The following is a 22164-nucleotide window of genomic DNA, read 5'->3' on the forward strand; positions in this document are numbered from 1 at the left end:
CCACAATAAAATAAAAAATCTATTTTGGCTCTAATGCTATTGCAGTAAATTAATTAAGTGGGAAAATCATATTATGTATCTGCATTCACTTGGCGAATCCGTCTAGACGTCATCACTCTATTGTTGTTGATGAAAGTGACGCGTTATATTCATTAAAGAAAGCTGATTTAATAAACTCATTTAATACACTGACTCACTTTATTCAAATTGAAGATAATGTTGGAGGATTTGTAATTTGATTTAGGGTGATGATGTCGGGGCGGATGGCACCACCTCGCGAGTCGGCGCGTGCCGTTCCCTTCATGATGTCTCGACGCCTTCGATATCTAATTGAAAGAAAGTGAAAGTGAGACCTCTCACAAAGCGCATGAAAGATTTTTTTAAAGCCATCACAGGAAAAGAAAAAATTAAAACATGTAGGCGTGCAGCGGAGCGAGGAGGCGCATTCTCTTCACCGTAGATGTGGTCTCGAGCAGCTTTTTAATTTGATGTCAGTATGCAAATACTGTAAACAGTCAAACTCCAAAATCCCTTTTTGTTCCTGGAAGACTTAGAGGAGAAATTACACTCCCTTAGCAACAGACACCCCCCCCCTCCAAAAGGAAAAAAAAAAGTTTTATTTTTAGAAGGTGCAAACAAGGAAAGGGTGGGAGGGAAGGGGTGTAAGATTGTAAATGTCTCTGATGTGTTCAGTCTGTACAACCTTATTCCTGATAATGGAACTAGCTACTCTGTCTGTCAGTGCCTATTTACACACAAATGAAGTGGCGAGGAGCGCGGCGCCCAGTGGAGCTGCTAGCCTCCATCTCAGCTGTCAAAACGGGTTAACGGCTACAAGCGCAACACGGGATCAAACTGGCGCCGTCCATTCACACGTAATAGCTCCATCCTTGGACGTGGAGCGTCTCTTCTCCCCCCCCCCTTTCAGAACCTCGCCAGCTCGCTGTAAAGTAATAGACTTCTCGGGATGCCAGTTCACACAAATCGGGGATGTAGCCTTTTATTTGCCCTCCGAGGAGAGAGGTGTTTGGAGTAATAGGGATGAAGCAGACCATAACTACAGCTGAATAAATCTTCCTATCTTGGCTCAGTGGAAAGCCCGGTGCACACATGGCTTGTCAAAGCTCCATAAAATGTTGTTTGATAGGAGTTCTGTTCACTTTAGGACTTCTCCTCCCCGCCATCCACTCGGCTCCGCTTCCGTTCCGCGCCGCAGCGGTTGCAATCAATCAGTGTGTAATCAGCCGTCGGAGCCGAAGCTGCCAGGTAATCCGGGGCTGTCTTGGGTGGCTATCTGTGCATGTGCGCATGTGACAGCTGGCAGAGCTGCTAAGTTGCCTGTCTGGGTGAGTGGATGGCACCATGCAGATTTTCTCCCCCCGCGGTGTGTGAAGGCGTATCGCCATCGGATGATCTGATGGCTGTTGAAATTGTCAAGAGGGATTTGAGAGGTTGGATGGGTATTTTTAGTGCCCAAATGTGTGAACTCACCTGGAGTCTCCCTCTTTCTCTCTTATAGACCTGCCTAGAATTGGAGCGCTATCTGCAGACGGAGCCCAAGCGTCTGTCAGAGCTCTTCGACCAAGACCTGGATGGCCTCCTAACTCCGGCCTACCTTAAAGAGGACGGCGAGGAAGAGCTGACAGACGCCCTGCACCCAAACCTGCCCGTCCTCCCGGAGCCCACGAGCCCACCGCCCGTCATCCTCTGCCCGACGCGGAAGAATTTCCCCTCCACCGGCGCGATGAAAAGAGACCTCAAACTCAAGGGGCTGGAAAACGTAGAAGGCGCGGAAGGCGTCCACCAGGCGCAGCTGAGCGCCGTCACCTCCCTGACGCCGCCGTCGTCGCCGGAGCTGGGCCGGCACCTCGTCAAATCCAACCAGACACTGACGGCGTCGGCCGACGGGACGCTCACCCTGAAGCTGGTGGCCAGGAAGGTGGGGCTCAGCGCGGCGCGGCTGGTGGCGGCGCACGCGCTCCCCGTACGCATGAAGGACGAAGAGGAGGGGGCGGCGTGCGTCATCGGCGTCGGGGAGCTACCGGAGAACAAGAAGAGGATCCACCGTTGTCAATTCAACGGCTGCAGGAAGGTGTACACCAAGAGCTCCCACCTAAAGGCCCATCAGAGGACACACACAGGTGAGATAGATTATTTGTTTAGATGTAGTTGTAGAAAAAGCAGCAGGAGATGGAATATTGTGCAGCTGTTTTGGGTTTGCAATCACAATAAGAGTTTGTCCATCAAATCAATCAATCATTTGAATTAGTGCTGTCAAAGTTAACGCGATAATAATGAGTTAACGCAAACTCATTTTTTCTCAAGTCATAGTCAAGTCAGCACACTGACACACTGACAGCTGTTGTTGCCTGTTGGGCTGCAGTTTGTTACGATTTGGGCACATTTTTTATGCTAAATGCAGTACCTGTGAGGGTTTCTGGACAATATTTGTCATTGTTTTGTGTTGTTAATTGATTTCCAATAATACATTTATACATACATTTGCATAAAGCAGCATATTTGCTCACTCCCATGTTGATAAGAATATTAAATACTTGACAAATCTGCCTTTAAGGTACATTTTGAACAGATAAAAAAAAAAAAACTTGCGATTAATCACGATTAACTATGGACAATCATGTGATTAATCAGAATTCCATTTTGTAATCGACTGACAGCCCTATTTTTAATGTTTCAGTTTTGCACAAGGGAGTAAAATGCACAGGCTTTTTTCAGTGTGCGTTTAGCTTCAAGATTGGTTGTGCAGAAGCACACAAGGTTACATAATCTGTGTATGAGCATATTACTTGGTGCACTTTCCAGGTATAATGCCAGTAAGTGACCCTGTGAGACTTTGAGCCAGGCAGCTCCGCGGACGCCTCTGTTACCAGAGGTAGCCACTTGACACCACCTGCAGGTGATAAAAACTGATTGACACTCATTGTTGGTGACAGGCTAAAAAGAGTCAATCCTGCAGCTAAATGGCTGTTGCACACCGAAAGGAGACGCAGGCAGAATGTCGAGCACTGAACACAGAAACTCAAACCCGCTTTCCATCAATTTGGGCGTGCAGTTGTTTCCACGAAATCTCAGCCACTCAATCACACGTGCATATTATTGGTGCTTCTTTGAGGGGAGATAAACTGTTTGCACTTTTCTACGAGAGACATAACATGAGGGCGATGCATTTACATCTATCTATCATCTGCATTCATTAAGGGGTGTAAGAAAATATTGTTAAGTTTTGTGATATCAATTCTCAAAAACACAGAATTGATTTTAAATGAACAGTTTACACGCAAAGATGAACTCAGTCAATACTTTATTTGATTTGCAAAGAGATGCACCCTCTGAAAGTAGTGCTATGATGTTGAATGTTACAGGGACTGTGATAAATGCAGATCTCACTGATCTGATTGCATGAAAAAGTCAACTTTATGCATATGATGGGTTGTTCTTTATGACAGTTTTCTTAAAATTAGATTTTAAAAAATCGCGATATATATTGAATCGTAACCCCCGTACCGCGATACGTATCACATCGCCAGATTCTTGCCAACACACAGACCTAACATTTATTCATGCTTCCGACCAGCCAGCCAGCTTTTCTGAATTCCTAGATAACCCTGACTTGAAATAATTGAGGAAAATCCCCCTTGCTTCACATTCTTGGAACAAGTACAAAAATCCGCATAAGGTGATAAGAAAGTAAAGAAAAAGAAAACGCAACGTAATCACAGAACAGGCTTAAACCCTGGTCCCCCCTTGTTGCTTTATAAAAATATCACCATATGAGATAAAAAAAAAAAAAAAGTGATGATTTAAAGAAACTTCTCTTATCCTGCTCGAAGCACTTACTGAGCCAAACCAGGACAGGTCCTCCTTGTCAAGGTTCTTCTCAAGAAGGAAAAGGGGGTGGGGGTTCAGGAGCTATAACTCTAACGCTCTTCCATCTCAATCCCAAACCACTCAGACCCCTGTCGCGGAGCTGTCCTCCGTCTGAGTAACTGCACAGTGATGGATGGATTGACCTGGATAGGCTGCCATTTCCCCGGTTTATTTCAGGCCCTGCCGTCCTCTATGCGTTCTGTACTGTAAGTCTAGGTCAGTGGTTTCTCCACCTGAGGTTGGAGGGGGGATCCTTTTAAGACCAGGAAAATATGTCTCAAATATTCTAATCTTCAGATACCATCTGTGTGCTTAATCCAATAATGAAAGGAGATGGAAAATTGTTTTTGGCGTCAGCCGTCATTAATTAGCAGGGTCGGAGGTACCCTTTTTTAGCCTTCAGGTCTCGTTCACACCAAACACATCAGGAGTGTTTATTTGAACTCTCGAGTGTTTTGTTTGGGGAAGGTGAGAACAATGTGTTTCCAATTCTGGTGGAAATAATTGGGCTGAAAATGGAGGTCTCACCCCTCCCTTTAAGAGAGGCGTTCAGGGGCATAATGAGATGAATGTGACATCTGGATTCATGCCAGTATATAGCTGTTTCTTTACATGTTTTAACCCTTAAAGCAAAGAGCGTCCATGCTAAATGAAGTTACTCTAATTAAATCTGCGCCATCTAAATCCCTAAAGGTTGACGGATCACCAATCCAGAAGCCAACTTGTTTTACAAGCCCCGGCTCGCTTTGTGTGTTTCTGGGGGTGTGAATATAAATAAACTCGACTATGTGTTGAGTATGAAGAAAAAACACGCTTGCATGTGTGATCACACCACCACAGGTTTAGTCATCAGCCCGACTGGAACAAAGGGCACAGACACGCGATCATTGATTTCCCCAGTGTGGTGTGTTTACAGCCCCTTGTGCTTCAACACCATGCCAACTGGGCCAGCAATGGGAGACCAGTGCCACTGATGCTGTCCAGTTACAATATCCATACAAGCTAAGGGATGGACAAGAAAGGCTGAACAAATGAATCAGAGATTTGGAGATCAACTCAAGTGGCCCATATTTGGATAAGTCCTCATATTGCATATTTAGTCTGAGCAACAGCTTAAAAGACTTGATATAAAACAAATGATTTGAAATTGATACACTTTCTCTGTTCCTCAGTTTTAAACACATGGTTAACATTGTAAATTGAAATAAAACAAAAAAAATGCAACAAGCTACTTGGTTAGGTTTAATAAAAAACATCATGGTTTGGCTTAAAATTACTTCATTTGTTACGTTATCAAGCTACGGCTGTACATTTAAATAAGTGAACTTTTAGTTTCACGCAGGACACAAACAGCAGTCTCCTGGGTGAGAGTCATACGCGGACATCCGCAGACTATCATTACAAACGTTTTTTGTGATACGTTAAAAACATCAAAATATGTCCCCATTGAAACGTAATTCACAATGCAGTTTCGTTGCATGGGAATGTAATTTTTAGTAGAAAGGGTTGGGTATTTGGGTCCCGTGTGAAACCGAAAATCTTGTTGACTTATTTTAATGTACGTCAGTGACGCTTGTGACGTGGTTTCCGTATATATGTAACGTTGTTTACGTACGTATTTCACATAGCTTATGTACTTATTTTAAGCCAAACAATGAGTTTCTTTCTAACAGTAACCAAGTAGTTGTGTTGCCTAAACATAACCACAAACACTTCACAATATTGTTGTCTAAACATAACCGTGACTGTTTCACAACATTATCTGCAGTTTTGTTGCCTAAACATAACCGAGACTGGTTTTTTTACAAGTTATTTGTAGTTTTGTTGCCTAAACATAACCCAGAATGCTTCACAACATTATCCATAGTTTTGATGCTTAAACATAACCACGACTGTTTCACAACATTATCCGTAGTTTAGTTTCCTAAACATAACCACAAACACTTCACAACTTTATCTGTAGTTGTGTTGCCTAAACATAACCGCGACATTTTCACATTTACACTGTTAAATGACGCAAAAAGCTTAAAATGTGAATCATGACTCGTGGAAAGCCCTTAAAAGTGGCGTGCTATTTCTATGCCTTCCCACAAGATTCCGTTGGTACATCCCAGTACACTGGCCTACCTGCAACAACTGAAGAAGATCCTTGTAGGATCAAAATGTCACCTTTTAAAACGTGTAGTTGTAAGCTGATGTGGCATCTTTCTTTCTTAATCCATTAAATTGTTTAAAAATTGATATGATTATTATTTAATGACACACATGTAGCACCATAAAGGGCTCAGTTTCTCGAGGAAGCCATCCCCCCTCTGAGCTTATCCTTGTCACTTCAGGTGCTTTGGATAAAAGCACCTCTGTCTTGTTATTCAAACCAGGGAAGCAGAATGATAAAGGGGGGAAAATGTCGACATAAGATGACACAAAGAAAGCACAAAAGCCAAAGAAGAGCAGATAGTGACGTGGAGTGAAACAAAGAGTAGATGAAGACAGAAGACAGGAACGGGAGGAGGTACAGTAGAGCGACCCTCTTCAGAAAGAGACAGCGGTGCCACAGGCTCCCCCATTCACTGAGCCATTATCCTGACAAGTTTAAAGATGTCATTACTCAAATCCTCTTTTTCTTAGTTGTTATTTCCATAAATTACCGACGGAGAAAAGGCTACGATTTAATCTGGAATTAGACGGGCTGAGTTGAAATGACAGTGCCCTGTAGAGCTTTTTGTGAATAGGCTTATGGCAGATAAGGAATGGTACAATTAGATTTTGGGAAGGGTGAGGGAGCGGGTAAAACACGAGGACTGTTGGGTTATTCTGCCTTCTCTCTCTCGCTCTCTCTAGTTCTCTCCTTATATCAGCCTTCTTCTTTTGCTCTTTTGCCACTCTCTCTCTCTTTTAGCACTGAGGCCAATGATTTGAGGAAAATATCTAACTGCATATGTTGTTCAGGTGTCCATATACTTAAGGACATGTAGTGTATGTTGCTTCTATCTAACTATAAAGGGGTATGTGGGTGTGTCCTTCACATATCTCCAGGACCGTTCATTCGATCTACTTCACACTTGGTGGATGTATTGCTCGGGACCCCAGGGAGTGCAGTGCCGAATTTGGTGCAATTTGGCCAGATGGTGGCGCTATAATAATTGACATGGACAATGTTTTGTCCAGATTTATTTTTCGCCATTTATAATTCTGTCCAAGTCAGATTTTTTGCTGCTGCCCCTACAAATTTTGAGCAATCGTCACCAAATTTGGTGCAGAAGATCTCTGGACCAAGCCGGAAAAGGTTTCTTTTTGGGATTGTTGATGTTTCATACAATTTTGCTAAAGCTGGCCCTCAACGTTAGCTCAAATGCTGTGGGCAGGGCCTATATTGCAAAAAATGTCATGTCACCTGGACGCTTTGTGCTATTGCAACCACATTTGGTGGAAATGTGTAGATATGATACTTGAGTGATCATAACCAATTTGGTGCTATTTGGCCAACAGGTGGCGCTGTAGCAGCAACATCTAACTATCAAGGAATTATTCTCTGTCTGTCCATCTGTGTATGTATGTATGACTGTCCTTCGTGTATCTCAAGGTCATTCATCCAATCAGCTTCACGCTTGGCGGGTACAAGCAGCCATACCGCGGTTCTCGACAACGCTGCGAGCAGAACTTCTTGGAGCCAAGCAATAGGCTCATTTCAAACGGGCACTGCAAAAGATAATGCCAGATACTGTAAATGCTCGTTCACATCAAGTACACTTGGCTGGTTTGCTATACAAAAATTAGCCCACATTTATAAAGATACTGTATTCTATTAGTGGGAGATATTACTCAGTCTTACTCACATTTAATCATGACATTCATGAATGCAATTATTGATACATAGTTGATGGTAATAATGATAAACTAACAGCGTTCATCTTCCAGCTCTAGTTCTCCATCAACCTCATGCCTCTCTCTAACATACTTTATTCCTCCATCAGTCTTCCCATCTCGTAACCTGTTTCTCTCCTCCTCTCCCTTTCGCTCACGTCCAATCCGGCGGCGCTAGTTGTGGGCAGGAGCCTGTAAAAGCGTTCTCCGAGAGCCCCTCTAATGACCTCTGAGACCCGGATGCCCTGCTTCGGCTCCAGCTAATGGAGGGAATGCAATTAACTTCAACACTGGCACCTGAGAGGCTGGAGCGGGTGTGTGCATGTGTGAGAGCATTCGGAAGTAACGGATTACACATAATGGGATTACAGTGACTCAGGAAACACCCAGTTATCAGATTACGGATGAGAAATATGTGATTACTTTAAAAAGAAAAAGCATTTTTAAAGGGAAAAAGCATTTTGATTGCACATCCTTTTTTTGCCTGAATGGTGTCAGCTAATGGGGGTTTTATTAAATAACGCAGAATAAATAATAACAGCGCTGTCCACAATCCTGATTCTTTAAATCAGAAGAAGTAATCCACTTACAGCTTCATAATCTACATTATATGTTTTACAGGCAAAGTAATCCAAAAGTAACAGAGCATAATCAGATTATGTCGGAGCTAATCCGGGTGGATTAGGTTACTGATTGCCATTTTAAACTGCCAATCAGTCCGACTGTGTTGTATTCAAAAAAGTAACCAGTTTGTGCGTGAACGTGTATTTGAGCAGCGTGCACCTGCTCTAGTTGCCTGTTTGTACGAGGGCATCTTGAGGGAGAGGAGAGACGAAACGGGGATGGGTGGGGGCTCTGTTGCTAGGCGACGGGGGGCAGCGTATCGTTGGAGGAGTCGGTAGCTGAGTGGTTATGTACTGCTGCAGGCTCTGGTCTCTTAGTGCCCCCCCTCCTTCCCTCTCCTCCTCCTGCACCACCACTACAACCACCACCACCACCACCACCACCTCCCCCATCTTGCCCTGTACAGCTCTACGGTTACCGTCGCTAGGCAACTGCCTCCGTGCTCTGCCAGCGTGCTCGGTAATTGGCCGGTGGCATGGCGGCGTGCCGTTGCCAGATCCAGCCAGCTGCACTGACTACTGCCTCCTCATGTTTCAGCGTAGACCCCCCCACCCCCACCCCCATCCCCGTCTCACACACACATACACCCCGCCCCCTCGCTCCCGTTGCTAGGCAACACATTCAGGCATCCTTGCCTCTCGGGAATTTCATTGGCCAGAGCGGGATGGCCCAGACCTGCTGCTCCGGGTGTTTCTGGGAAGTGAGGCAGCATGATGGACGGATAGCATGGGGATGTGGCTAATTCCTGGGTGTTCACCTGCCATAAATATTATTTTGTCTGAAATAAATTAGTTTCATATATCATATTAGAGTTTTTTAGTGTCAAATTGATGCTAAAATTATGTGGGGGGAAGTGTTTGTTATCAATTTGTATTCATTAGTGGTGTTTTTTTGCATGGAGGTTATTCTTTTCTCACTTGTTCATTCATCACCTCATCACGGCTGTAACCTAATGCACCTCTGTTTCCCACCATCAAAGCGTACATGATTCCTATTAACGGGACGCTCTGCAACACAGCTGCTCGCTGTGGAAAGTGCTTGAGCAGGTCATATGTTCAGCTTTTGCGTACAACTTTGCCATGAAATTGCAGTTCATGTTAGTGACATTTAACACACAAATATACCTTTAATTGGAACTGTGTAAATTATTGATTTTTCACCTTCTGCCCCCGTGAACAAATCTGAAATCCTGCAACAGCTGGCACCCAAAATCTCAATCCTGACTGTCTTCACAAAAGCACTTGATCCATCGATTGTGTCCCCTTCTGATAATCGCATTCAATGAATTAAGCCCGTTTTTGTGCCGGAGTCACTCGAGCGGAGCTGGTCAGTGTGTCTGCATTCAACCGCGAGCCCACCGGTCCAGATGGGATGTGACTGATGCAGGTGACATCTTCGGAGCTGGACGCAGCTGGCAGATTGTGGGTTCCTTACCATTATGCCGTGTGACTGGCCTAATTATCACCACCCCCCCTCCTCCTCCTCTCTCCTGCCGGCATATCTGCAGCCCTTAATCCACTTCTCTCCTACTCCACTTTCCCCTCTCCTGGTCTCTTCTCACTCTCTCATCCACCTTGCCTCTAATCCCTCTCCACTTCTTCTTCTCTCGCTCCACTTCTCTTCTGCTGTGTTCAGCAAGATTGGAGACCAGTGGGAGCTTCTCCGTCTCCCTGTTAAACATCGCAGCCGCCCTAAAAGAGGGGGAAAAAGTGAACAGAATCTCTTTACGTAGACTTTAAATTTGCAAAATATATCACCTTGAAGGCATCTAATATTTGGATTCATGCTTTCCACACCGGCACCGCAGAGGGGTTTTTGCATGAGAAGAGTGCACACAAATAAGCGTGTGATAGGCCGCTGAGCGATGAAACAGGTGCTTATGCGTGTTTTTTCTTCCCTACCCCAGGTGAGAAGCCGTACAAGTGCTCGTGGGAGGGCTGCGAGTGGCGATTCGCCCGGAGCGACGAGCTGACGAGGCACTACCGCAAACACACCGGCGCCAAGCCTTTTAAGTGCAACCACTGTGACAGGTCTGTCAAAACACAACTCTCCTTCCTCTCCTCTCCCTTGTATGTCTTCTTTTTTTTTTTCCCTCCCGTGTTATTTGATGTGCTTCCACTAGCACAGCGGGCCACGTCTCCCCATTGTGTTTTGTACACAGTTTGGTTTAGTAAAGAAGCGCGACAAGATGCTGGTAACACACCCCAAAACGTGTTTGGTACTGACCCAGTTTCAAAGTGTGCTGGCAGGATTACTAATGTGCGCTCCTCTGCTACACATGCGAGACCCAACCCGCTCGGTGTTTCAATGGGAATCCAAAAGGTTGCTTATTCTGCTCCATAGCCACATTAGGCCCCGTGCAGCATATTAATAGTGCATCTCCTCACATGGCGTTACGTGGCCTTGATTTGGAGGCTGCTTTCACACTGGGACCGAGGTGTAAAATGGCTGTAGAACCCATTATCACACATCACTGGTGCAGAATATTAATTTAAACAAGAGTTTTTTTGCGGTTATGTTGATGCTTTATATCTGCCATTATTCTGGACTTTTTTTTGGGTTGACAGGTTGTGAAAAATTCATCGGTGACCAATAATGATTTATAAACCACTAACAGAGTCATTAGTCACAGCTTATAAACCACTCCTTGTTCGAAAACGGCACCAGTTTTTTGGTGTGTTGGACACTTACTATTTTTCCGAAGCCACCGTGAGCCAAAATACAGGTGTGTGTGCTACTGTAAATAAAGCCTCAGGCTGGCCCAGTGATGGGAGAGACTATCCTGTAAACCGGATGAGTCCCGGTCTGATCCCTGTGACCCGAGTGTCCTTGAGCAGAGCCACAAACGCATGAAAATCATAGTCGATGGTTAGAGTTGTTCCGATACCAATGCCGGAAATGTGTCCGATACTGCCCAAAATTCGGGATTGGGTATCGGCAAGTACGCCTTTCTGTGCACCGATCCGATAGCATAATTTAGTAACCCACAAAAAACTTGTTTAACCAGAAATCAATTCTTCTTCGCCGCTCCAAAACAGTAGCTTTCACTGTACAAGTTTAGGTATCAGAATCGGGAAGGTAAAGATGGTATCGGAACATCTCTAGTGACGGTTTCATGTCTTTAAAGGGCTTTCAGAAATGGATGTCGTGTCTAGAAGGTAACCCATGAATTGGGAAACTCGCGCGAGATGGTTTAAGGATTTCACAATTTGTGGGTTACCTTCTAGACACGACTCTATCTCTAACTCACAAACTGTCTCGTGCCACTTCCTGTTTACAGTCTCACAACGGAGAAAAAATATCCTCCTAATCTTTCACAGAGGTGTAGAGGGTTCACGGCTTCTGTCTGCGACTCTTAATTAGTCGCCCTGGCTCCTGTTTAATTATGAACCACGGCAAAATGTTAATGCGCCGGGGCTCCGGTGGCAAAAAAAAAAAAAAATCATCAAACATTCAGTGGCCATTATGAAACAGATCAGGTCGACTCAGACACAAAAATCTTTACTCTTATTCTAATTACGCTCGTCTGTCTGGGATCCGGCCCTCGCTGACACCTCTGGGGCCGATGTCCTCTACGGGGGGTCGCCACAGTGTTTAAGGCAAGGGACCCTGGGTAAAAATGCGCAAAAAATATACTTTTATGAAATGTTTGTTTCGTTTACGTTCGTGTTCATGCTGCAGTTTTACTAAATAAAACACTGTAGTGGCCACATTCTCAAGAACAAACCAATACTACCACACTATTTAGTATGTCCCAATACATAGTATATCAAATGCAGTATGCCAAAAATACCAGGATGTCCTACTACATCCGTTTGCATTGTGCAGTATGCACACAGTGGATATATGAGCAAGAAGGTCAAAGTTCAAGGCGCAATGTAATGACAAAGTATGTCCCAAGTGTATGCATTATACATGCAACAGTACGTACTTTGTGAGGGCAGCTGCAGTACGTATTAAAAGTAAAAAAGTATGCGATTTGGAAGGTAGCCATAGTATATGTGTGGAAAAACATTTTCTTAAAACTTGGGTGTAGATACTGTATAGACACCTAACTCAAAAAACCTCATCATTTTAAGGCTTTTTTTGGTAGCTTTTCCTATTTTGTGTCCTTTACATTTTTAATTTTTTTTTATTATTTATTTATTTATTTATTCAATATTTTTTATTTTATTTGTGTTTTTGCCACATAAATACTGTCTTTTTTAATATTAAAAAAAGTCAAATTTATCTGTAAATTAAATATAAATTAAAAACAGTATTCATTCACGAAGCTGAAAATGAACAGATATACCATCCACTGTTAAAAAACAACATTATAAGCAACATACTGTATATATATATATATGTATATATGTGTGTGCAGCCTCTTTGTGACAGCTTGAGAATATTGAACATGTGACCTCTTAAATCATGCATAGGTTCATTATGAGAGGACAAAAAAGAAGCTCTCCTCACCTGGGGTACTTTGCCTTAATGCGTGTGAAAGAGTGTGTGTCGTGGTCATCCGTGCATGTGTGTGTGTGTGTGTGTGTGTGTGTGTGTGTGTGTGCGTGAGAGAGAGCAGAGGGCCGGGCGGTGTCAACTTAATCAGGTCTCAGCTGGACAGACTGTAAATACAGTATCCCTCCCTCCTCATCCCTGATCCCCCTGCAGGCACATCCCTAATTCGGGCCCACCTCTGTCATGTGTCACAAGGCGCCCAACCCCTCCAGCCCACCACACACACACACACACACACACACACATACACCCTGCTGAGATGAAGAAAGAGGGGAAACAGGGGAGACAGAAGAGAAGACGGGGTGGAAGATTGAGGATGAGGGGGGTAGTGGTGAGGAGGAGGAGACAGACCCACGGTGTGCCAGCTGGTGTCGTGCCCCCGAGTCGTGACTCATACTTTACCATCTGTCTCACACACACACTCTCGCGGCGACACACACGAACCCGCGTCTCCCGAGCCGCTCATTAATCTCACACGTGTTTGTTAGCGTGCACGCGCTCTGCTAGGAGACAGCGACACACACACACACACACACACACACATGCAGGTGTGACAGTAAGACAGATGACTGGTGGCTCATCACAGTGTAACTCCCCCCTCTTGGCCAAACACTGATTCATCTCGACATCTTAGACAGTCGCCTCTGTCTCCAGTGGAAAGAGACCAACAAAAAAAAGAAAGGATCAACAGTTGCAGGGCTGTGAAAGGAGTCTGACTCCCAAACTGGGGCTTCAGATTTACTTTTTAGTGGATTTTTACTCATTTTAGATGCTATTTTATTTGAGGAATGATTATCAAATTAAATGTAAGGAGTGTTAACCAATGTCCATTTAAAAAAAAGCTAATTTAAGACGAATTCTGTGATTTAGTTGGCCTGTAGTGGATTTTCATTTCAACGTAGACATGCACAAAATATTCAGAAAAAGACAATATTCATTCTAAATTGTTTACATGGCTGTTGAAAATTAATATTCCCGTTTGATTAACCGGTGGCTTATTTGTTCCTCCCCTCTTTTATTCCTTCAACCACCTTCTTGAAAAGGTCGGCGTTGCAATATTTGCGCATTTCCAAAACCCTGTTGATATCCATGTCTTTTAATAATGTTTAAAAGTAGGTGTATTTCTCCTTCCCACCAGAAATGTGGGCTTTTTGTTTTGGGCATGCATCTCGGCTAGTTGGTTTTGTGCACAACGCAAAGAGCTGGTCGTCAACAGGCAAGAGGCCGTGTGTCGCAACACTGCCGTTAAAAAAACCCAACTGTATATTCATATACATGTCCAAAGAATGAGGCCTTATTGCGAATGGAATATTTTCCGATTAAGACATGAAGGATATGCTGATATTATTCAGGTTTTAGGAGCATTCTTTGGACGCGTATACAGCACATTCAGAATGTGCATCTCAATTGGAGGGTTTTTACGGCAGTTTGCGATTTTCAAAGGGGTCCCTTGACCTCTGACCTCCAGATATGTGAATGAAAATGGGTTCTATGGGTACCCACGAGTCTCCCCTTTACAGACATGCCCACTTTATGATAAGTCAGCACACTGACACACTGACAGCTGTTGTTGCCTGTTGGGCTGCAGTTTGCCATGTTATGATTTGAGCATATTTTTTATGCTAAATGCAGTACCTGTGAGGGTTTCTGGACAATATTTGTCATTGTTTTGTGTTGTTGATATTTTAAATACTTGTATATACTTGACAAATCTCTCTTGAGGTACATTTTGAACAAATCAATAATTAATTTGCGATTAATCGCAATTAACTGTGGACAATCATGCGAGGAATCGCGAATCAATGAATCAGTTGACAGCCCAATTAACATAACATAACATTATATATAACAGGCTTTGGGATAAGAGCAAATATCGCTGACCTTTTCAAAAAAGTGGAATGAAATACGGAGGAACAAGTCTGCCACTGTTAATCGGAGTATGCACGGCTGCATGTAAACGGGAATATTAGTGGAATATTCATTTTCATTAGCCATGTAAACAGCTTAGTGGGAATATTGTTGATTTTTCAAAATAAGGGCATGAACCGGAATATTTTGTCCATGTAAACACAGTCACTGATATGTTTTGCACTTAGTTCCAACACATTTCCTGCAGCCTTTTATCAGGAATTACATTCAGAAAATGTCGCAATTTAGGAGCAATTTTGTTGTGTCTTTTTCTCCCCCCCTAAAAAACATTATTAAACTGAACCACTTTAGTAAACTCTGAAAACAAACTCTCCATCTCAAATATTTCTCAACGCGCTAATCACCCGAACACGCAGCTCCCAATTACCTAAAAGAAAAGCAGCACTTCTGAAAAGCACTCCTCCGGGGAGCCGAGCTGTAGTAACTGTTCAGCGAGCGTTCAACGGAAAAACACTAGCGATGAAAAAGTAGGTCTGAATCTTTATGGGAGCATGCGTGGAATAAACAACCAGCTGAACAGCATACATTATGTCAATTTGTGGCAATCGGGGTTGAGGTAATCAAACAATTTTGGGAGAAAAATAGGCTGGTGCACTTCATTTTTCACCGTGCAGCTCTGCCTTGATTTCAGATGAGAGGCAGAAGCCAATTCATGTAATTTAGCGAACGTTTTGCAGCACATGTTCTTCCTCCCCTCCCTCTGCACTGTTCCAACAGATCCATCTGCGGGGCTCTCTAGTTATTCATGGCGCAGCTGAAGTCATTAGGAGTGCTGCTGAAAATGCTGATTATGAATTAGTTACACCTATACTAATTGCGTGTGCATTAGTGGCTCGGCGCTCACCAGCTAACAGCAACATTTAGCCCGATCGACAAAACAAACTCCTTTTTCCCCTTGCACTGGTAACAAGCTTTTCTCTGTTTCCCCTCCCCCCCTCCCACTCTCTCTTTGGTTGCAGGTGTTTCTCGCGGTCGGATCACTTGGCGCTACACATGAAGAGGCACATCTGAGGAATTCGAGAGAGGTCAGCGGGAGTGGAAGGGGATGGAGGCGGAGTGGAAGGAGGAGAGGGAGCGGAGAGATAACACCACGGATGTTGGCGAGAAAACACCCGATTCTGGACTGGAGGGAGATTCAGCACACAGGGACGCTGACTACAGACAGAAACACAGACAGACACACGGATCCTGTCAATCTGCGCTCGACCAGTTGGTCCATGATTCCGCGGTGACGCGTCGTCACCTCAGAAATGTCTCCCGGTGTTGTCGCGCGGACGATACAGACGCTCCATCCCACCCTTCGTATGTGTCTGAACGGTGGACCACGTGCCTGTAGTTGGCAGCTCTTTGTTGTAGTCGTCCCTCGGTACAACGCTTCCAGCCCACCAAACGCCACGCCGGACCAGTTGTACAGTAATTCCCGCTAACAGCTACAACTGCTGTTTGTATATTTCTTCTTCTTAGAACGAATTTTTCCAACAGTAGCTAAATCATCTCACAGGGTAAGCGAAGCTCCCCTCAAACCTGCCGCAGCCTTTACAAATCGCCAAAGGGTTTTATTATCTCATATATAAGGACGGATAATAATTTGTCAATTTCTCTACCTGACCTCTGTCACATCTGCCAACTGGATCCATTTATAAAATCCTTCTGGTTCGATGGCGTCGGAGCACTTGTTTGAACGGAGATTGGATTCCTCAAAGACTCGAGGACCGGGGAGCGCGTTTGCTGATACTGATGTGCTGTGAAGACTGATTGAGGTCATCCGGAGGACTGCCTCGCTTTATGAACATCATCCATTGAGGGGTTACCGCTGGATGAGGCTAACTAATCTACTCTGGGAAAAGGCCGTTCATCTCCTAGAATGTCATCGGGAAACGTCTCAAGAGTGCTTTTCCTCTCCGAGTTGTTGTCAGGAGCTGTTGCACAATTGACTCTTTGCGAACCTTTTTTTGTAAAAAAAAAAAAAAAAAACGCCTCTCCCCCCCCACCCCCACCACCGTCTTGAACTTTGGGACTCGCCAAACGCTGGCTTCCACATGCCGTCGGAAGCGCGGACAGCCACATGCACAAGTCGAAGCAGCTAGCCGACTGCAATGGCACGCCCAAAAACAAGATCGCCGTGTATGATAGAAAGGCTATATTGTTTCTAAGAAAAAGATTTGTCCAAAACAGACAAAAAGTGTGAAGAACACATTGGAAAAATGGATGCAGCCAAAAAGAAAGTAGATGCCTGAAATGATCTCTTTGGCCTTTGAGAGTGATTGGCACCTAACTAGGGTTGAGGAAGGGGTTTTTGTCCCGTTCACACCATTGCAGAACTCTTCCAATTTAGCATTTCAGAGAAAAAGCAGCTCTCCTAATCGGGCCCCTATGCATATCCAAGAACATTCCTGCTGACTTCCTGACCATACTTGTATGTCTGATCACTGGACACGGAAGGACTTTTGTAGGAAGACTCAATCAATTGGGTGGCTCTTCACAGAGCGAATCAATGTGAATGTATCTGTTGTACATGACTTTGAGTGTGGTTGGTAAGATCATACCAGACCCCATTTGTAGTTTCTCTTTCTCACATTAGAAAATGAATGGTTGGACTCGGAATAGCTAGCAAGTCACGGCTGGTGGCGTTTTGACATTTTACCGGACCAGCGGGGAGGTCACGAATGCAGCTTTCCAGTGGGTGGCTGAAATGGGTTAGTGGAGGAGCAGTGTGCTCCGTCAGCAAATGATAACTGCCCCATCAGCTCATGAAACTGCAGCGGAGTGAAACCCACACACGAGACACATACATACACTACACTAGAAAAATTTGTCCTTGGTGATCTGACTCTTGTCCGACAGAACAAAAGACGCACCGAACCTAGATTTTTTTGTCTCGTCTTTAATCCGCGAATGATATTCGGACGATCATCGACCCAACTCGAGCGCACATAAAACAAAACAGGCAGCGTGGACAAAGATTGTCAGGATTCTGATTGGGATTGTTTATTCTTTATTTTACTTTTTTAATACTCACAGCGAGGCACGCAGCAGTCTGCTTTTTTGACAATAGAGAGGCAGCAAATTGATTTCACTCTGTATACCAGAGGCGCATTTCAATTTGGGGTATGAATGCAGCCTGGCTCAATCATATCTAGACATGATCGGTCTGCGGCTCTGGAAGTAGGAGCTCCCGCTTTGCATAAAATATTGAACTCTCTCTGTCTAAACGTGCAAATAAGCCAGGCTCCCCTTTTTATGTTGAACATGTAGGTGACAGGCCTCCACTTGCAGAGACAGGAGAGAGGAAACCAACTGGTACAAGTCTGAACTACTGGAGACCAAATTCAAAAATCCTCACTGGCCATCCAGGTTACAACACCATCAGTGCTACCATTCTTTTAACCCATTTGTGCCCAAAAATGCCACGTTTGTTCTGATTGGTCAAAAGTCTTGAAATTTGGTATTGGCATACTTTTAGAAAGTATCTAACAGAACAATTTAGAAATTTTAATCACATGAAAAAAACACTTTTATTAATAATCAAAGTCAGGATTTTTTTTTTTTAAGAATTTTAAACATTTAATAATTTATTAATATGAAACATTTGTGTACACTGCATATGTCTTCATATCTTTAACTTATTATCAGCCGATTAGACTGTTGTCAGGCTATTAAATAAGTGTTATCAGTCGCTATAAGCCCCATAGACGTGGGTCAATAGGGGCATACTACACCCACTAGTTGGTTTTATCATCCATTCGCATGGTAGATCACCGAAAGAAGGTATAAAAGAACATGACAGCGACCTTTAGCGACCGTAGTGATTATGACAGGAGCAGAAGCGGAAGTCAATGTATAGTTGTCTTTGCGTTTGTAGTTATTTCAACCCAAAACACAATGTTTTTTGCTAAACTTAACTCTTTTTTTTTTTTTAAACCTAAAAAAAACGCTAAAGAAGCCTTTTTGTAAACCTAAACCTAGAGAAGCCTTTTTGTTTGTATTCAAAACGTAAAACATTCAGTTTTACAACGTGTTAAAATGTGTTGCTTTTAAGTTTCACTTTCACTTTTACAATGTAGTACGCGTAGTAGGCCCCTACTGACCCACATTTATGGTGCTTATGCGACTGATAACGCTTTTTTAATCGCTCCTTGTAGTTTCTTAAATACAGCCATTTCTTATCATACTGTATCTAGTATTTGGGCACATGGGATTACTGTTTTTTCCTAAAATATAATGGAGTCTATTGCAAAAACAGTAGTACTATCATGTTCCCAGATGCTAGATATATAATATGATAAGAAAAACTCACTTTTCGGCCAAACGGTTTGACTGATTTTGAAAATGTCTTCACATTGGTGCTTATAGGCAAGTCCAGAGAACACTTCCAATTCCAAAATTCAGTTGCGGGCACAGATGGGTTAGTAAAAGTCGTAGGAACTGACAAACATTTGGTTTATAGAAGATGTAAAAATATCCAGTTCAGATGGGATTGTCAGAGCAGGTTAGTGGTTTTTCCTGCTAACCACCACGTGGAAGATAAAAATGAAGAATAGCAGTTTAACCAATGGGTTAAAATTGTATCATCAATGGCAGCTATTCTTGTGTGTTTCAGCATTCCAACGGGACACTGTCCCGTTTGGAGCTGAACGGTTGCGAATGTGTGGCAATGTGCAGCTCTGGAGTGTTTGTTTTTTGTTCACTGTTGTGTGTACCAATCATAGAGGACTGAAACACTGAATGTGTTGTCTTCATGTTCATTGAGACTTTTAAAAGGAGCCAAGACGTGGAAAAAAAAATATTCAAATTACGGGGGGACAATTTCAAAAAAATTCTCAAAGATTTCAAATGTGAATGTGTTTTTTCTGGAAGGTCGTTTCATGTCGTCTCGGAGGGATGCGGTTCAGTTTCTGTGTCATCTTTAATGAATGATTGTCAATTCTGCCGTGCCTGTGTGTGTTCTTCGTCTGTTTGTATTTGCACTCTGAACTTTTTGGGGAAAAATCACTTGCATATCTGATGTTTTTTCTGTCCCGCTTGTACACACACTTCACACGGCGACCCCTGGGTGATGAAACACTGGTCACAAAAGTCTGTATAGTAGCTGTTTTTTTAGCACAAATGTATACATACACGCTACATGGATTCACACACACCTACTGGACACAATGCATGCAGACACTCCCTGAACACATACATGCACAAGCACATCCTGCACAAATACACACTCTCTCTCTCTCTCTCTCTCTCTCTCTCTCTCTCTCTCTCTCTCTCTCCGTTCTCCTTGTGTGCTTTTCACCGTTTTTCATGCCACCTTGTGAGAGTCAGATCCAGACTGCAGCTCTTGCTCTCAGCAGAGGAGGGGGGGGAACACGCATTACTATGTGTGGCACCACCTCTGTTTCCACCAGGTCTGAATTTCAAATCAAACGAACCCCCTTTTTCTACCAGCATCTCCCCCCTTCCTCCTCCTCGTCCTCCTCCTCCTCCCTCTTCCATTTTCTCAGATATGATCCCTTTCAACTCCTCTTCCTCTGTCCGACTCCCCCCTTCCCCTCCCTTTCCCCTTCCACCTTTTTCCTCCGTTGTCTTTCTCCTTTTCTTTCGCTGTACAAAGTGTTTCAAATTTATCATTTGTATATTATGATGTATGGGTACGATAATGTTCTTTATTATGGAAAAATGAGAAAGATTTATTTTTGTTACCGGTTTGTTTCATAATTCCTTTTTTAAATTGGTATTGTAATATCTCTATGCAAGGAAACTGTTCGGTGAATCGTTTTTATTTAAGAATGTAATTACGTGTAATAAATGGTAGAAGCAGTTTGGCATGGAGGATTCGCGGTTCTTGGCTGGTCTGTTAATGGCGGTTTTTCATCCGACGACAATGTGCACCTGATCGTACGTCTTCTCACTGAATATTTTCTGATTTCTTATCAAGTCTCAATCACAGGGCCATTCAGTTTGCTAACAATGAGCGCTCAGAGTACATTCACACACCTTTTTGCTTTTATTCCCGCTGACCAGACGGCGTTAAAGGGGCGAACTGCATTTTCAGAGTTAAAGAGGACCTATTATGCTAATTTTCAGGTGCATACTTGTATTAGGGGCTTCTACCAGAACATATTTACATGCTTTAATGTTCAAAAAACACTTTATTTTTCTCATAGCGGCTGTGCTGCAGCACCTCTTTTCACCCTCTGTCTGAAACGCTCTGTTTGAGCCCCTCACCCTCACTTCCGAAAAGCCCAGTCTGCTCTGATTGGTCAGCTGGCCCACTCTGTTGTGATTGGTCAACCGAACCAAACTCTCCGTACTCCACTCCAGCTCCACTCTAACTAGCTTTGTTTGAGAGCGTACCAATAGCCGCTAGGCAAATTGTGTTACTTGGTGACATCACCACTTTACGAGAAAAAAAAGGCGGGACTTCAAGCGAGACGTTTCAGGCAGTTCAGGAGCGGTGTTTCTCCCTTTGGCGTGGACTTTGGGCTTCGTAATTATGCAGACCTTTTACAAAAAACTATACAACACACTAAAGGAAAGGGAAAAGGCACAAAAGCATAATAGGTCCTGTTTAAATCTGCAAACCGACCGGGTTAAAGTGGGCAGGAAAATTCATTTACACCATCCTTTTCCTGCTATTTGCAGCACCCCACCCCTGGGTGAAAAAAAAAAGCCTCTGATTTATCGTTCCTTTTGATCAAATGCAGGAAATGGGCCAGAATGCCTTCACTTTGCTTGAATGCACCTCCTCTGAGGGAGCTACGGCATGTTAATTACATCTGTTACCAACCAAGGTGATGACTTATCCGCTATTCCTGCCTTTTGACCATGACTAGCTGATAAAAGGGTAATCGAATAACTAATGGCTAATTAGGGAGTAATTACTCCCTGGTAAATGGCCCTATGCAGTGTATTAATTCTCCTTGGGTCTGGCAGTGAGAAACTCCCATAAGGTTTTTTGTTTCATTTAATGCTCCCTAATTGAAATGGGCACCCTCATCAAGAAGCTTACATGTATCTGTCGAACTTAATGTCCTTTTATCTGTAATTACAGACAGCCCCACATTATCTACCTAACTGCACCTACTACGTCAATCTCACAGACACATTATGAAATTAGAAACGATGGAGTCATTTTTCAATAAAGGTCGCACGTCCCATGAGCGCTTTCCGATCGTCATTCCCGTCCCGTGTGATGGAAATGAGGTTGTATGTGAGTTCACAGCAGAACTAAATGGCCTTAATGTGTTTCACATTCACACAGCAACACATACTGATAAAGGTGAACCCACAGATTCACAAATGCGCCAAGTATGTCTGCAGGCAATAAAGCCCCGTTTCCACCAAGAATCTCCTGGTAATTTCGGT

General features: G+C 43.6%; 1 protein-coding gene across 1 annotated transcript in view; it reads left to right on the forward strand.

The window, feature by feature from the left end:
• klf7a (Kruppel like factor 7a) overlaps window positions 1-18722 on the forward strand; it is a 42007-nt gene extending 23285 nt beyond the window's left edge. Inside the window, exons 2-4 of the mRNA XM_074627121.1 lie at window positions 1520-2141; window positions 10283-10406; window positions 15768-18722. Of these exons, the coding sequence (XP_074483222.1) occupies window positions 1520-2141; window positions 10283-10406; window positions 15768-15819 (798 nt within the window). The 3' untranslated portion in view covers window positions 15820-18722. The remainder of the gene's footprint in view (window positions 1-1519; window positions 2142-10282; window positions 10407-15767) is intronic.
• The last annotated feature ends 3442 nt before the right edge of the window (window positions 18723-22164 follow it).

The sequence above is a fragment of the Sebastes fasciatus genome, chromosome 24, assembly GCF_043250625.1.
Source record: "Sebastes fasciatus isolate fSebFas1 chromosome 24, fSebFas1.pri, whole genome shotgun sequence".
In the NCBI taxonomy this organism is placed as follows: Eukaryota; Metazoa; Chordata; class Actinopteri; order Perciformes; family Sebastidae; genus Sebastes; species Sebastes fasciatus.